Source organism: Nerophis lumbriciformis, linkage group LG09 (assembly GCF_033978685.3).
Source record: "Nerophis lumbriciformis linkage group LG09, RoL_Nlum_v2.1, whole genome shotgun sequence".
In the NCBI taxonomy this organism is placed as follows: Eukaryota; Metazoa; Chordata; class Actinopteri; order Syngnathiformes; family Syngnathidae; genus Nerophis; species Nerophis lumbriciformis.
Genome location: NC_084556.2, coordinates 39,203,646 through 39,219,241, shown reverse-complemented (window position 1 = coordinate 39,219,241; position 15,596 = coordinate 39,203,646). Strand labels below are relative to the sequence as shown.

At 41.3% G+C, this 15,596-nt stretch overlaps 1 protein-coding gene across 1 annotated transcript in view; it reads right to left on the bottom strand.

Annotated features, from left to right (window-relative positions):
- Nucleotides 1-265: 265 nt before the first annotated feature.
- LOC133608037 (uncharacterized) overlaps nt 266-15,596 on the bottom strand; it is a 35,231-nt gene continuing 19,900 nt past the window's right edge. The window contains exons 7-11 of the mRNA XM_061963181.1: nt 10,255-12,029; nt 7,133-7,181; nt 5,252-7,038; nt 5,131-5,167; nt 266-2,422 (exon numbers count right to left, since the gene is read on the bottom strand). Coding sequence (XP_061819165.1) covers nt 888-2,422; nt 5,131-5,167; nt 5,252-7,038; nt 7,133-7,181; nt 10,255-12,029 — 5,183 coding nt within the window. The 3' untranslated portion in view covers nt 266-887. The remainder of the gene's footprint in view (nt 2,423-5,130; nt 5,168-5,251; nt 7,039-7,132; nt 7,182-10,254; nt 12,030-15,596) is intronic.

Below are 15,596 nucleotides of genomic sequence, written 5' to 3'. Positions count from 1 at the left end.
TGAGAACCAAATCAAGGGTGCGTTAACGACCACATATTTTTTTTAATTGATTGTTAAGATTCCATCAGAAATTTTTATCATTTTAATGCAATTGGAAAATATGTCATGGTATTTGTTGAAGTATATAAAGCTCTGTTTTGTTTCTGTTGGCTGGCTTAGTCGCAAAAGAAGTTTGCGTCCAGGCTTAGCTAATGCAGTCCCACAGAGCCACCTTGTGTCTTGTTACAGTTACTGCTACAATCAGAAAAACTTATGAACACCACTATTTATCTTTTTGGACACTTTTATTACTTTTTTTGACAAATATATAGAAGATTTTCCATATCAAGGAGACATTCTTTAATAGCTAGGTTTACAGCAAACATGGCAAAGCATCAGAACATGAAGCAAGAGTGACAGTTGGAAGTAAAATAACTCATTAAAAGGGATACTGATGCCAGCCTGGTCACACCAATGGGACATCTTGAATAAAATGTTTGTATCAAGGCACACTAGCATTGATAACCATCAATGGAACATTGCTTTATTTCACCTGACTATTGTTATGCCATTTTGGTCCCATTGAGCAGTATAATTGTACAAACTAGAAAAGAGGGGAAAATATATCAAAAACGTGGTTTAGAGACTATCAACAAATGGCGAACACAAAGAATTTGAATAATATACACAAAAACGGCCCCTGCGATGAGGTGGCGACTTGTCCAGGGTGTACCCCGCCTTCCACCCGAATGCAGCTGGATAGGCTCCAGCCACCCCCACAACCCCGAGAGGGACAAGCGGTAGAAAATGGATGGATGCACACACAGAAATATTGATTACAGACCTCCAGGCCCTCGAGTACGGCGGTGATGGCGCCAACCTCTCCGTGATGGAAGACCTTGCAGCTTTTACAGAGGATGGAGTTCGGCGAGGGATCTTTTTTCCTGCTGAATGAATTCCTGTAAGCTTCTCTTTCCTTGCTTGAAGTTGCTCTCTCTTCTTGAAAAGGGCAAAATTACCTGGAGTCGAAGGAGAGTCTCGATATTACTGTAGCTTCTTATTTGGGACGTTTTGAGGGTGTCCAGCACGGTGGTCGGAAGATAGCCCGCCAGGGGGTCCAACCACTTCTCCTTCCACAATTTGATCTCGTCATCAAGGGAAGCTTCGTCTCGCAGGTCTTCCTTGTACAGGCGCAGCATGAGACCACTGAGAGTGCTGCTTTCTACTTTGGACATTGCGTAAGGCACAATCTCCAGACACCTCAAGGTATCCATGACCTTCTCGGTGAAGAGCTCGTCGACTTCTAACAAGGAGTGTTCCACCAATTTTACGCTGAGCGCAAGTTTGTAAAACTCACTCAAAGGTTCTAACAGAACCGAATGCAGTATTTGGATGTGCAGCTTAGAAGCGAGCACCACGGCTTCCTCGAACCACGCCTTGTGATGTGCGTTGATGTCGCTCACCAAATTCCTGAGAGACGCGCTGAGATCTGGTAAACTGTTGACAGCAAGCAACATGTCCAAGGGCTTGCCCTGGAGAGACTGACTCAGCTTCTTGGTGGCACTCAAGACGTGTCTCTGCACCACCAATGAGAGGATGAACTCAAAGTTTGTGATGGAATCAAAGAACTGCGACGCTTGCTGCCGGTCCGAAATGTCTCCCTGATGTTTGAGCTCACTTAAGCAAAGCAAGACAGCTTCGATAATCTCCACCATCACTTCATGCATGTTGTGACTCTTATCCCAGTTCTTCATCAGCTTGTCCCTCAGCTCGTTCCCCTTTGCCTCATTGTGCTGGAACACATGGAGGATCATTTCTTCCAGTTTATTTTGCCGCTCTGCATCCTCTGTTAGCCAACGTAATATTTGACCTGCCAGGACCGTTCCCTCAGTCGCTGCTTCTATTGAAGAGGACTTTGCCAGCCACGCATTGAGTGACAAACTAGAGTTGACTGTTCTCACTGCCTGAGGGTATTTTTCAGCTAGCGCTAAGCTCACAGCTCTCATTTGAGCGCCGACCTCGCCAACACTCATCAAGGCCTGTCCTCTACAGTACGCCATGTTAAGACCCCATTTTTCAGAGAGTGCCATCTCAATAGACTCAGAGAGGACCGCGCAGTCTCCAACAAGAGGAACAAAAGCCAATGTTTCTTCACATTGGATGTCCTCTTTGTTTAGGTACCTAATGCACAGTGGGACATAAACTTCACCGCTTATAACAACAGTCTGTTCAGTGATGATTGTGAAGAACTGAGAGTCCCAGAGTTCCTTGATAATTTCTTCACGCAGCTGCGGCTCATAGAAAGACACTGGCTGTCTGGGCCCTTGAACAACCTCCAGGACCACTTGAGTATCAGCGGAGTTCTCCTCTCTACTTGCAGAAACCCCAATGGCGCTGAGTTCTGGGGGTGTCTCCTGGTTTGACGCTTCTTCGTTGACACTCCCTGGTGAGAATTTAGAAAATAAATATTACATTACATTCATGTTTGTATTGGTAGCACAGTCTTCCATTAGTGAATTGGTCTTCCATTTCCGGTGAAAATGAGGCGAAGAAGAAGTCATTTCCGTGTAGCAACATTAGCATGCTAGTGGACTTATTGGCCTGTGTGCGCGCTATTTAGGTCGTAGACCCGAGGTTCCTTATAAAATACATATTAGTGTGGTATCGGAGATTTAGTTACAAGTACTCACCGATACCAACACCTTGTATTGGCATCGGAACATCCCTATATTTTAGTGATTCTTTGGCGTACCACGAGATGGAGCCCACGTACCACTAGTTTGAGAATCACGAGGCTAAAAGAATAGCCGCATTCCGCCAAAAAGAGGACGACTGGGATCCCTGAAAAAAACAGCCATGTTCTGCTGGCAGCCCATACACCAATTGGACACCCCTGCTTGACCTTATCATATATATATATATATATATATATATATATATATATATATATATATATATATATATATATATATATATATATATATATATAATATTTGATAGTGTGAAATACTTATATTAAATGCCGAAATACTAAAATATGTGTTATTTAGTGTCATGGTTCACGTGAAAGTCCTTCAATGCGCAATTGCATTTCCGCATTCCCTGGATTCATGCGCATGCGCTGGTTTAAGAGGTGGACACATTCCAAAGAGGCGCACACCTTGCTGATGTTAGCACACAACAAAAAAGTGTCTTCAGACTTTCTTTAGCACAATGGTTAATATTACTCCTGCTCGTGGAACTCCAGAGAGACAAGCAGAACAGCATCCAACGCGTGCTGTTTAATAACAGCAGTGTGGTCTTTAACGCACGTCCAGGACTCCACGGAAATAAAACAAAGTGACCGGCGTCAGCATCCCGGTAAAAGTTTGTTAATGCCGACCTCTGGTGTGGATGGCAGCTGCTTCAGAGGGCTTCAGTACTAGCTGCTGTTGCTCCCCTCACCGCAGATGTGGAAGTGCTTGATTTGATATGCAAGGGAACCTATGTTTTCAATGTTAATATCCCTGATGATTGTGGCATCCAAGATCATAACATCACCGTTAATCATCTCAATGTGGCGCCACGCTGGAGAAAATATGGTGCAGACCTTTGACTTGCCTTGGCTGGTACAACATGAATATTGTAGAGGTGACCAATGTTAACTAAATTACTAAGCTGACTTGGACACAGTGTTTTAGTATGATTGAGGCCCTGCTTCCCCCAAACCGACTAAGACAGTACATGAAAAGAGGGTTCACTCCATTCATTTTATTCCCGCTATGGAGCAAACGCAGCCAGGTGCTAAACCCAAACTATCTTTCTCGTTGTCGCAAGACACGGGACAAAAAAAACACACACACCTTATCTAGGCCTGCAAAATTATCCAGATCATTTACATCAATCGTTTGATTATCATCCCAGGCCTATAGACAACGGGGGCCTTTTAAGGATACAAAATGCAGCTGTAGCAGCAGCGCGAAGCAAGTATGACATCAAGCTTGCTGGAGCTCTCGCTGTTCGTCGTGGACATTCAGCAACAGAAATAAAGAGTCTCTAAACACGAGTACAGTCTTCAATAACACCAGAAAAAGATGCTCGATTTGTTGCTGGTCATTTTTATTAAAGAAAAAGTCACTAAAAGGATTCAAGTTCAAGAAACTTTAAAAATTGTCTACAAATATTGTACGATAAGCAGCAACAATTGAAAAATTTGGCAAAACGTTGTATGGGAAAAACTATAAGTTGATACTAATTATTAATAACACAGATTTGTTTGAAAATGTATGAATACATTTTTTAAGTCCTTCTAAAGAAAACCTGTGCATCAACGCAGATTATGCACATATACGGTACAACATATTGACCATGCCCCCACTGCCATTTTTTCCGAACACTATTGAGAAATTTGCCTACATCTTCTTGGCAAGGCAAATTTATTTACAAAGCACACTTTCCACGCAAGGCAATTGAAAGTGCTTCACAGATGCATAAACTGTACAAAATGGCGCATCAAATTTTGAATAACAATAAAGTAATCATAAAAATAATTATGATAAAATCATGAACAAAATCTTCATTATAAAATCATGAATTAATTCAATTCCAATCAAATAGTGTAGATGAAATCATTTCAGTTGTCATTTGCACAGTTAAATAAAATTGTGTTTCTACTTTATGGGAAAGATTTTCTATATTTTGGCAAGTTTGCAATATTTTGTTTATCCCAAATAGTATTTGAATGTGAGTGTGAATGTTGTCTGTCTATCAGTGTTGGCCCTGCGATGAGGTGACGACTTGTCCAGTGTGTACCCCGCCTTCCGCCCGATTGTAGCTGAGATAGGCTCCAGCGCCCCCCGCGACCCCGAAGGGAATACGCGGTAGAAAATGGATGGATGGATGGATGGAGTATTTGATAGGTCAGAAACTGATGGGAGGCATAATGAGCTGTCTTAAAATATGTTTCAGTTCATCCTTAATGTGGCAAGTTATTCTATACAGAACAAATTCAACCATCCTTTTATGTGCGTACTGTTTTACATTGGGGCATAAAGCACAAAATATAAGCAGAAAATATGCACATTTTAAACTCAGGGGAGGAAGTAAGTCAGCCAGGCCAATTCTTAATCATTCATGCATTTTCAAAGGGTGATTTAATATTTTCAGACTTACCTATGTCCAAATGTAGTCCTTGTAAAGTTTCCATGACCTGGAAAAACAATATTGGTTAAGCACTGCTAAAAGTGGACGGTGACTAAAGAGACAAAGACCAACTAAAAAAAAATTAAATTACCTGAGAAAGACAATGGCTACTCTCTGGATCCACCTCAATACACTTGGCAATTACTTCGGGCAATTTCTGCAATGTTGTGTTGTGAGAAAGGAGCATCACACGAACTGTCCTGTTACCTTTGCAAGCAGTTTTCCTTAAAAGATTTCTCATGGAATTCAATGTGGTCTTCATCAGATCACACTCAATGCCAACACTAGGCAGCACTGCTACAAGCCGAAGCAGTAAGGTAACTGTTGGGTGGTTCTTTGACTCAGAATGAACTAATGTTTCTGCAATGGATGTTGGAGGAGCGACATCCTGGTCTTTGTCTCGCCATATGGCAGCCCATGCATTGATTTCCTGCTCTAGTGTGTCTGGTTCCGGAAGATCTGTTAGGTAGCAGCTGAAAGGCTTGTCTGGGCACTCTGGGAAAATGGGCTGTGGATTGCAGGACGGCAGTAAGGACAGGATCGACAGCCCCTTCAAGTGACTTTCTGAGAAGTTGTACTTCATTTCATCAATGAGATTTCTGAGGAGGGGAATGCTTAGATTTTCTCTGTAGTATATCTCTGGAGAATCATAGTAGCTGGCCTCCTGAGGAAAGCACACTTGCTCAGGGGCTACTTTGTTTGCCAACTGGAATGCCTGTTCAAACCAAGAGGCATGTACTGTGCTGACATTTTCCAACATTTTGTCAAGGGTCTCTATGATTGTTGGAATCTTTTCCACTTCACACAGAATATCAGCAGGGTTTCCACAGCGGAATACTGTGCTACAGTTACTAAGAGGAGCACAGATGTTCCTCAGGATCACAAGTGTGACAATGAAATCCATGGTTCTCAGAGCAGCTGAGAGAACTTGCGCATGCACTGACATTGCACCTCTGGCCTCAGAACTCACAGCATCTAAGCAACTGAGGATACCCTCCAATGTGTCAGCAAGAATGTCAAAGAAGTCCTCTCTCCTCTTCCATCTTGAACAACATGTCTCTGGAATTCCTTCCAAGGCCTCCCTTGGCATATTTAGAAGCCCATCCTGTGCCTGTGCCAACGTTCTTTCAAGAGAAGGAGATTCATCGAAGAACAGTAGCAGGTCTTCTGTGACATCCAGCATTTTTGCGACAGAAGGGCAAGGCACACTTCCTACCAGCCAACTGGCCAGGCCACAGGACTCGCTAGGTGTAACAACACAAAGCGGGTAACTTTTGAGGAAATCCAAAGTCATTTTCTTTAAGCTTTCATAACCTGAGCCTAATTGCATGAATGCTTGTCCTCGACAGTGAGCCATAGGTAAGCCCCAGTCCTCAGTCATCACTTTCGCAAGCTTATTTGCTTGAGTATCAACATCGCAGTCTTTTTCATATTGCAAGTAACCCATCAGCTCTACTTTTGGAGCAGATTCTCGAACATACCTGACAAAGACAGGTAGGTGAGTCTTGTCAGCAATGTTTACAGGTTTATCCGTGATAAGTGAGAAGAATGGTGAGTCCCCTATCTCCTTCAGTATGACATCTCTGATTCCCTCAATGAGGAACTCCAACATTTCAGCTTCACTTATAGATGACGCTCTTTTGTTCTCCTTCCTGTACCAGTGGCACATGTTGAGCTCCTGAGTGAAATACTCCTTCTCCTCTTCAGAAAGACATGCTATGCTGGTATTCTTTTTTCCAAGAAGTGCAGCCAATCTGAATACAGTGACCAGACTTTGACTGTTATCTCCAACATGGCAATCTGTTGGCTTTATATGTTGGTCCTCAGGACATTGCTGAACTTCTGCGTTGTCGTTTTCCTCCTTGATAGACACATCAACTGCATGGCAAGGTAAAAAGGAAACAATTCAGATGTTACGGCTGTCAGAAAGCAGCAAATTATTATTTCTAGTTAATTCTTAGAAAGACCATACCTTCCATGTTATTGTCAGAGGTTTTGATGAAAGTTTTGGATTCTTTATCCTGTGAGAGCACACAGACAAAATTGTGTATAGCATGTATTAAGTACGGAGCTTGACAAAGTAATCGCTCACTTCATAAGAGCTAGCGTCTTTTGTGTTTTGCTTAACAGCAATTTTTTCCCAGATTTTTTTATTTTTGACCCAAAAACACCAAAAACAAATGTGTACTGCAGAGGGCACTAGTTCTCAGGGCGATATATCATTGACAGTAAATGTTTATAGATGTGACCTCACATACCGGTATATTAAACAATTAGGATTTATTATAGAATTTACACGACCGAAACTTGGTACCAAAATTATACTGGTGCCAATGTAAACGGTCATAACCACATTTTGAAAAATTAAGTTGAAAAACTAAGTACAGTAGACATTTGTAGTACGGCTGAGTGATAAACTGATATCAAAATAGTTTTATAAAACGTTTGGTAATTTTTTCTTTGTTGGAAGAAATCGGAAGTTGCGAAGAAAGGCTTGTTGCGTGTACAAAGGCACTTGCTCTGCAATGCAGGAAGTGATCATTGATCAGTGGGAGTGGCACACGAACAGCCAATCATGTAACAGTATAAAGTTTGGTTGCGGCATCTTGTCTTGTGGTTGATTCAGGGCAATACGCTTAGCTTTTTCACCACCGGTGCTACTAAATGAAAATAATTAGTTGCACAGAATTTTTTGGTAGCACAAAAAAGAATTAAGAACAATATGAAATGTCTTAAATATCACAATTTCATTAATAACACTCAAACAAGGTACACATGTCCACTCATACATATAAACACAATGCCATCATAAGGCCTACTGTAACACACAATTAAACATGGAGAACATCCCCAAACTATACTAGCACTGTCAGTAACACGGGTATAGGGCTGGGCGATATGGACCAAAACTCATATCCTGATATAGTTTGGCCCATTACCTAACCCATAAATGGAAATCTCCGTTGACTTAGTATCTCCATGCCTAGATTTTAAATTTTCGGGACTGATGCGGATCCTAATTACACAAAAACAGGTACCAAAAAGTAAGAAAAATAGACTTTGCATAATAGTATCCCAACTTAAGAGGGGTTTTGAGATAAGAAAAAGCCTCGAAAATAACATAAGTAAAAAGTCAAATATCATCTCCAATTTTCTTTAAAACATTATTAGCTGTGCTCAATTCTTCAGCTAACAAAATCACAAAAGAACAAAATGTGAAATAAAATGAATATGTTTAAACATCAGCAGCAACATAAAAATAATTTACCTTTAACAATTGTATTTTTATAGGTTAACATCATTATAGAACACACACAAAGATTTTAGTCAGGAACACCAACTTGCCAACTGCTTCATTCATAGCCTGTGTGACAGGCTATGTTCTGAAAATTACTTTCCATCCATCCATTTTCTACCGCTTATTCCCTTTGGGGTCGCGGGGGGCGCTGGAGCCTATCTCAGCTACAATCGGGCGGAAGGCGGGGTACACCCTGGACAAGTCGCCACCTCATCGCTGGGCCAACACAGATAGACAGACAACATTCACACTCACATCCACACACTAGGGCCAATTTAGTGTTGCCAATCAACTTATCCCCAGGTGCATGTCTTTGGAAGTGGGAGGAAGCCGGAGTACCCGGAGGGAACCCACGCAGTCCTCCACACAGAAAGATCTTTAAAAAAGTAATTAATTATAGTTACTTGTTACTTTACCAAAAAAGTAATTGCATTACTAAAGGAATAACTCTTTAATAAATGTGATTAATGCGTTACTTAAAAAAAAAAAACTTTAAATATTCCGCATAATGCAGTTAAGATTAAGTTTCATGAGAGCAGTGTGTGTGTCTGTGTGTGTGCCTTTAAAAGGCGGTGCCTGTTGCCTAGTGACGTGTGACATCAACGAGTCCACGCTCAGTCTGAGTCTCAAAGGCATTTTAGTTTGAGCTGTTTTGATTAGCTTTGCAGGTTAGCAGCGGCAGTTTGTCGGCTCTGACGGCAGCTCTTTTGAATCTTTTACTGATTTGTGTTACCTCTGCTTAATAAATAGATTGAATATGCTTCCATGGCTGTATGTTCTCATCAACAAACGGGGTATATTTGGATGGCAAGTTCGTCACTTCAATCATTTCTTTATTCCCTCCGACCCTCAGACTTACTAGCGCGCAATTAAGTTTGTGTTAAGTTTTAAGGTGCTGCAAAAAAATGTCTTTTACTGACCAGTTCCTCTAACTGAGATCTTGTTGGAAGACTGAGTGATTAAGCTACGAAAAGCGGGGCGGGTAGGGAGGGAAACACACAACTTTCAGCGCACACAGAGTGATCAGTGTCATCTTTTGCATTAATCACTTGTCTATTTGGTTATGGTATAAGTTTATTTCAAACATGCTATACAGATGGGCGAAAATTTTAATTCAGTTAGATCATATTTGTATGGATTTATTTTGGGAGCAAAGGGCTAATTAAAGGGTTTAAATCTGTATTTGCACGTGTGCCCTTTTTTTTCAATACACGCACAACCTATTTTTAGTTGCACATGCGACTGAAACGATCGCGCAGTACAGCCCTGTGAACCCTTGCATGAACAAGAGGATAGCGAAAAAGAAGGAGCTTATTGACTACAATGCAGACTACAATGGCGGACGCGCGCAAGACACTCTGGGTACATTTGTACCATATTTGGATAATCCACTGACGGTTTTCCCCATTTGTGACGTCACCCATTGTGCACATTCCAAACAGCTAGTTTGGCGCATGTAGAAAGCAAGGCAAGATTATTCTACAAATATCTCCGCAATGCCTCCACGGTGTGATTTAAAATGTTCGGGACTTATGCAGATCTCAAATATACAACAGCAGGTACCAACAGGATTGCGGGATTTAAGGATACTTTCATGGGGTAAGGTTGAAATACATTTTAACCGCAAATATCCTTAAAGACGTATTATGGGGTGCATCCCTCGGGATTAATATTTAACAATATTTCGAAAAATCTTCAAGAAGATGTTTTTGTATAATTGATCGGGTAAGGCGCGGATGGAAACATTTACAACACCATAATAACTACAGTTAAGTCTTGTCAATGTAAGTACTCACCAAACAGATACCCTCCAGGGCTTGTGGAGTAACCTTCAAACACTGGCTCACCATGCGGTCAAGATCTCTGCTGAAATCTGTGCCCACCTGTAGCACAGCCAAGCATGGCGAGCGGTCTTTTGGATTAGTATTTCTTAGGTATTCCTGGAATTTCTTGTGGCGCATTAAAACTCCGCAGTCCTCAAGGGCCGTGCTGGGTAACACTGACATAATCCTCAGGAGTACGTTGATGTTGCCGAAGTACTGCATGAGTGGCAGACGCAATGTGTGAAATATTGAGTTTGGGATGGTCACAGAGGCAACTTTAGTCTTCCATGTTACTCTCCAACAGCAGAGCTCAGTGAAGAAGTTGTCAGCATCAGGAAGATCACTGCTGTAGAGAGGTGGCTTTGATTTTAAGCTCTCAAACATGTAACTCACTGTGACCAAACAAGGAACCAGTGAGAGGAAATTGAGAGCTTCTTTGTGATCATCTGAAAAATGATCCTTCACGGCATTGATGAGGTTATCTACGAGGGGCACGCTTAAGCCATCTCTGTAAAAACCTAGTGGCTTTATCATGCTGTCCCTTGGCAAATACTTCTCAGGCACTTCGATCTGCACACTTAGACTTTGTGCAATTGCAGAGGCCTCATCAAACCAGTTCTGGTGAAACACCTTCAAACTGGTTTTTATTCTGTTTAAAGTAGCAACAATACCAGTGATTTGACATAGCTGGAATGCAGCACTGAAATGGTCTTTCTGAAGACCTGCGCTCAACTCTCTGGTAAAAGACGAGGTGTTCTTTAGGACAACCATCGCAATGATGAAGTCAAATGTCATCACTTTGTTTAAGAGTGCTTCAGCTTGTTCCGAGACAGCAGTTTTCCACCTCTGGGGGCTATTTTTGACTTTCTCAAGACACTCAACAAGTGGCTCCAGCATCTGCACAAACACCTCATACGAGTCATGCTTTTCATGCCACTGGGAGCAAAATGTCCCTTGCAATTCTTGGACTTTTTCATAGCTCTCTCGAAGACCATAAGCAATTACATGGTCTAGCTGTTTTTCTAGAGCACTCCTGCTTCCAAAAAACATCATCACCTCTTCGAATGTATCAAGAGCTCTTTTAATATTGGGCACTGGGGTAGCTTTTGACCACCATGTGTTGAACGAGTAGCAAGAGCAGTGTGTGCTAATAGCAAGGGGGTACTTTTCCTGTACTTTGCAAGCGAAAGCTTTAAGTTTATAAGAAACATTACCGGATCCAAGGTATGCCTGACCTCTACAGTTATTCAAATCCAGACGCCACTCTTCTGTTACTATTTCCAAAAGACGCTGCACCATCACATCACAATCGAGAGCTGCCTCCAAGAATCCCAACAACTCCAGTCGCATGACATCGAAGCTGTCAACAAACCGAAGAAAAAGTGGAAGGTAGTCCTTCTCCCCAATCTTTACAACGCGGTCAATAAACATGGAAAAAAATGAATTCCCTACTTCCATGAGAATTCCCTCTTTGACAGCATTTTCACACACGGTGAGAACTTCTTTCATTTCAGACTTGGTGACATACTCGACTTCTTCATCTTGAGCAGGAGAAATCTCACTTTGTTGCCAGCTTTTGCTATTGTATGCAGTTGTCACTGCTGTCTGCAAGGCGGACTTCAATGAATCTCTGTCCGTCTCAGCACACTTCATCTCTACAAGCCTCTCAGAGTCCATCTCCATGTTGATCAGTTGAAATCTTAATTCATCTTCACCATCTTTTTCAGCATGGTTTCCTTGTCTTGTCACTGCAACACAATTAAATACATAGTTTTAAATAATAATCAAAAAAGATTTATCAACACTTTACGCTTTTGGGAAGGTTGAAAGAAACACGCATGCGTAGCCTGTGGTACACATGCACTGCAAGCGTGTCTGCATTTCTGATGCACAAGTCAAACTAATCGTTTGAAACCAGCAAATGTTTTAATAAATCAGCACTCACGGGTTGTCGTCACCAATAACTTGGTCAGTGACTCGTCCCAGCTACGTTAGCCAAATTAAGAGAATAACCCATGTACAAAACCCGAAACCAGAGAAATTGGGACGGTGTGTAAATCGGAAATAAAAACAGAATACAATTATTTGCAAATCCTTTTAAACCTATATTCAATTGAATACACTGCAAAGACAAGATACTTAATGTTGGAACTGGTAAACTTTGTTATTTTTTGCAAATATTAGCTCATTTGGAATTTGATGCCTGCAACATATTTCAAAAAAGGCAATAAAGACTGAGAAAGTTGAGGAATGCTCATCAAACACTTATTTGGAACAACCTACAGGTGAACAGGCTAATTGGAAACCGGTGGGTGCCATGATTGGGTATAAAAGCAGCTTCCATGAAATGCTCAGTCATTCACAAACAAGGACGGGGAGAGAGTCACCACTTTGTGAACAAATGCGTGAGCAAATTGTCGGACAGTTTCTCAACGATGTATTGCAAGGAATTTAGGGATTTCACTATCTATGGTCCGTAACATCATTAAAAGGTTCAGAGAATCTGGAGAAATCACTGCACGTAAGCGGCAAGGCCGAAAACCAACATTGAATGCCTGTGACCAGTACATACCTCAGGCGGTACTGCATCAAAAACCGACATCAGTGTGTAAATGATATCACCACATGAGCTCAGGAACACTTCGGAAAACCATTGTCAGTAACTACAGTTTGTCGCCACATCTGTAAGTGCAAGTTAAAACTCTACTATGCAAAGCCATTTATCAACATCACTCAGAAACTCCGCCGGCTTTGCTGGGGCCAAGCTCATCTATAATGGACTGATGCAAAGTGGAAAAGTGTTCTGTGGTCTGACGAGTCCACATTTCAAATTGTTTTTGGAAACTGTGGACGTCGTGTCCGCCGGACCAAAGGGGAAAAGAACCATTCGGACTATTATAGGCGCAAAGTTCAAAAGCCAGCATCTGTGATGGTATGGGGGTGTATTAGTGCCCAAGGCATGGGTAACTTACACATCTGTGAAGGCACCATTAATGCTGAAAAGTACATACAGGTTTTGGAGCAACATATGTTGCGGTCTTTTTCATGGACACCCCTGCTTATTTCAGCAAGACAATGCCAAGCCACATTCTGCACGTGTTACAACAGCGTGGCCTTGTAGTAAAAGAGTGTGGGTACTAGACTGGCCTGCCTGTAGTCCAGACCTGTCTCCCATTGAATATGTGTGGCGCATTATGAAGCGAAAAATACGACAACAGAGACCCGGACTATGGAACAACTTAAGCTGTACATCAAGCAAGATCCACCTGAAAAGCTTCAAAAATTGGTCTCCTCAGTTCACAAACGTTGTTAAAAGGAAAGGCCATGTAACACGGTGGTATAAATGCCCCTGTGCCAACTTGTTTGCAATGTGTTGCTGATATTAAATTCTAAGTGCATAATTATTTGCCAAAAAAAAAAAAAAAAAAAAAAGAAGTTTCTCACTTTGAACATTAAATATCTTGTTTGCAGTGTATTCAATTGAATATAAGTTGAAAAGGATTTGCAAATCATTGCGGACATAGGCTCCAGCACCCCCCGCGACCCCGAAAGGGACACGTGGTAAAAAATTGATGGAGGATGGATGTATTCTGTTTTTATTTACAATTTACACAACGTGCCAACTTCTGTTCACTCTTTGTTTTATTGCAGCCATTTGCTAAAATCAAAAAAGTTCATTTTATTTCTCATTAATCTTGACAGAAAAAACAGACATGTAGATTTTTTTTGCAAATGTATTAAAAATGAAAAACTCAACTCAAAATTGAAATGTAATTTGTCTTCAGACCTTTGCTCAATACTTTGTTGATGCACCTTTGGCAGCAATTACAGCCTCAAGTCTTTTTGAATACGATACCACAAGCTTGGCACACCCATCTTTGGGCAGTTTCGCCCATTTCTCTTTGCAGCACCCCTCAAGCTCCTTCAAATTGGATGGGAAGCACTGGTCGGCAATCCAAGATGTCTCTGTATATTGTGGCATTCATCTTTCCCTAGTCTCCCAGTTCCTGCCACCGAAAACCATCCCCATAGCAAGATGCTGCCACCACCATGCTTCACTGTAAGAATGGTATTGGCCTGGTGCTGAACTGTGCCTGGTTTCCTCCAAACATGATGCCTGGCATTCACGCCAAAGAGTTCAAGCTTTGTCTCATCAGTAGGGATGATGTTTGATAAGAAATTATCGAGTTTGAGCCTATTATCGAATCCTCTTATCGAACCGGTTCCTTATCGATTCTCTTATCGAGTCCAGATAGGTTGATGTATATGAAAACTACTCAGTGGCCTAGTGGTTAGAGTATCCGCCCTGAGATCGGTAGGTTGTGAGTTCAAACCCCGGCCGAGTCATACCAAAGACTATAAAAAAATGGGACCCATTACCTCCCTGCTTGGCACTCAGCATCAAGGGTTGGAATTGGGGGTTAAATCACCAAAATGATTCCCGGGCGCGGCCACCGCTGCTGCCCACTGCTCCCCTCACCTCCCAGGGGGTGATCAAGGGTAATGGGTCAAATGCAGAGAATAATCTCACCACACCTAGTGTGTGTGTGACAATCATTGGTACTTTAACTTTAACTTTAACTTTAAAAAAAACACAATATTTGGTTTAACAAAAGCTCACTTTTATTATATAAGAGAAAAATAAAATTTAATAAATAAATAAATATTGACTGTTACCCCCCTAAAAAAATAAAATAAATAAATATTGACTGTTGTTACCCAAAGTATATTAAGTGGGATTTAAAAAAAAAAACAAATATATACAGTAACACAAAAACAACCTGTCTCTGTGATCACTATAGGTGTATAAATAATAATATAGTGTTAAATAAAATCAGTCCCTTGGGCACAAAACTTAAAATAATACAGCTCTCCAAAAAGTGCACTTCTGCTGCTATTTGACATAACTCTTTGTTATGATGCTTTGACATTGTTGCACTTTATTTCTTTATTGAAAGAAAATTCTATGAAGAGAAAAGTTGTTTGCAAATGTGGTTACAATGCTAAAAAAATGAAAAGTTAAAGCTAAAAAAAGAAATACACTTTATTGAGTTAACATTATTTCTTTATAGGGGGAAAGATGTGATATTATGAGCTAGGGAATATAACAACTAAACTACCCAGCATGCAACGGGAGTGACGAACATGCGCGGTAGCCCCGAAAAGTGTTGTTGCATGTCGTCACGCCGGCAGCTAAGAATGAGGTTATGAGCACGCTGTGAAAGTAAACGTCAAGAACTCAGCCAACACGCCTCGTCTGCATTATTTATAATTAGACAGACAACACATATACAGTGTGATTTTGTTTTGTTTAC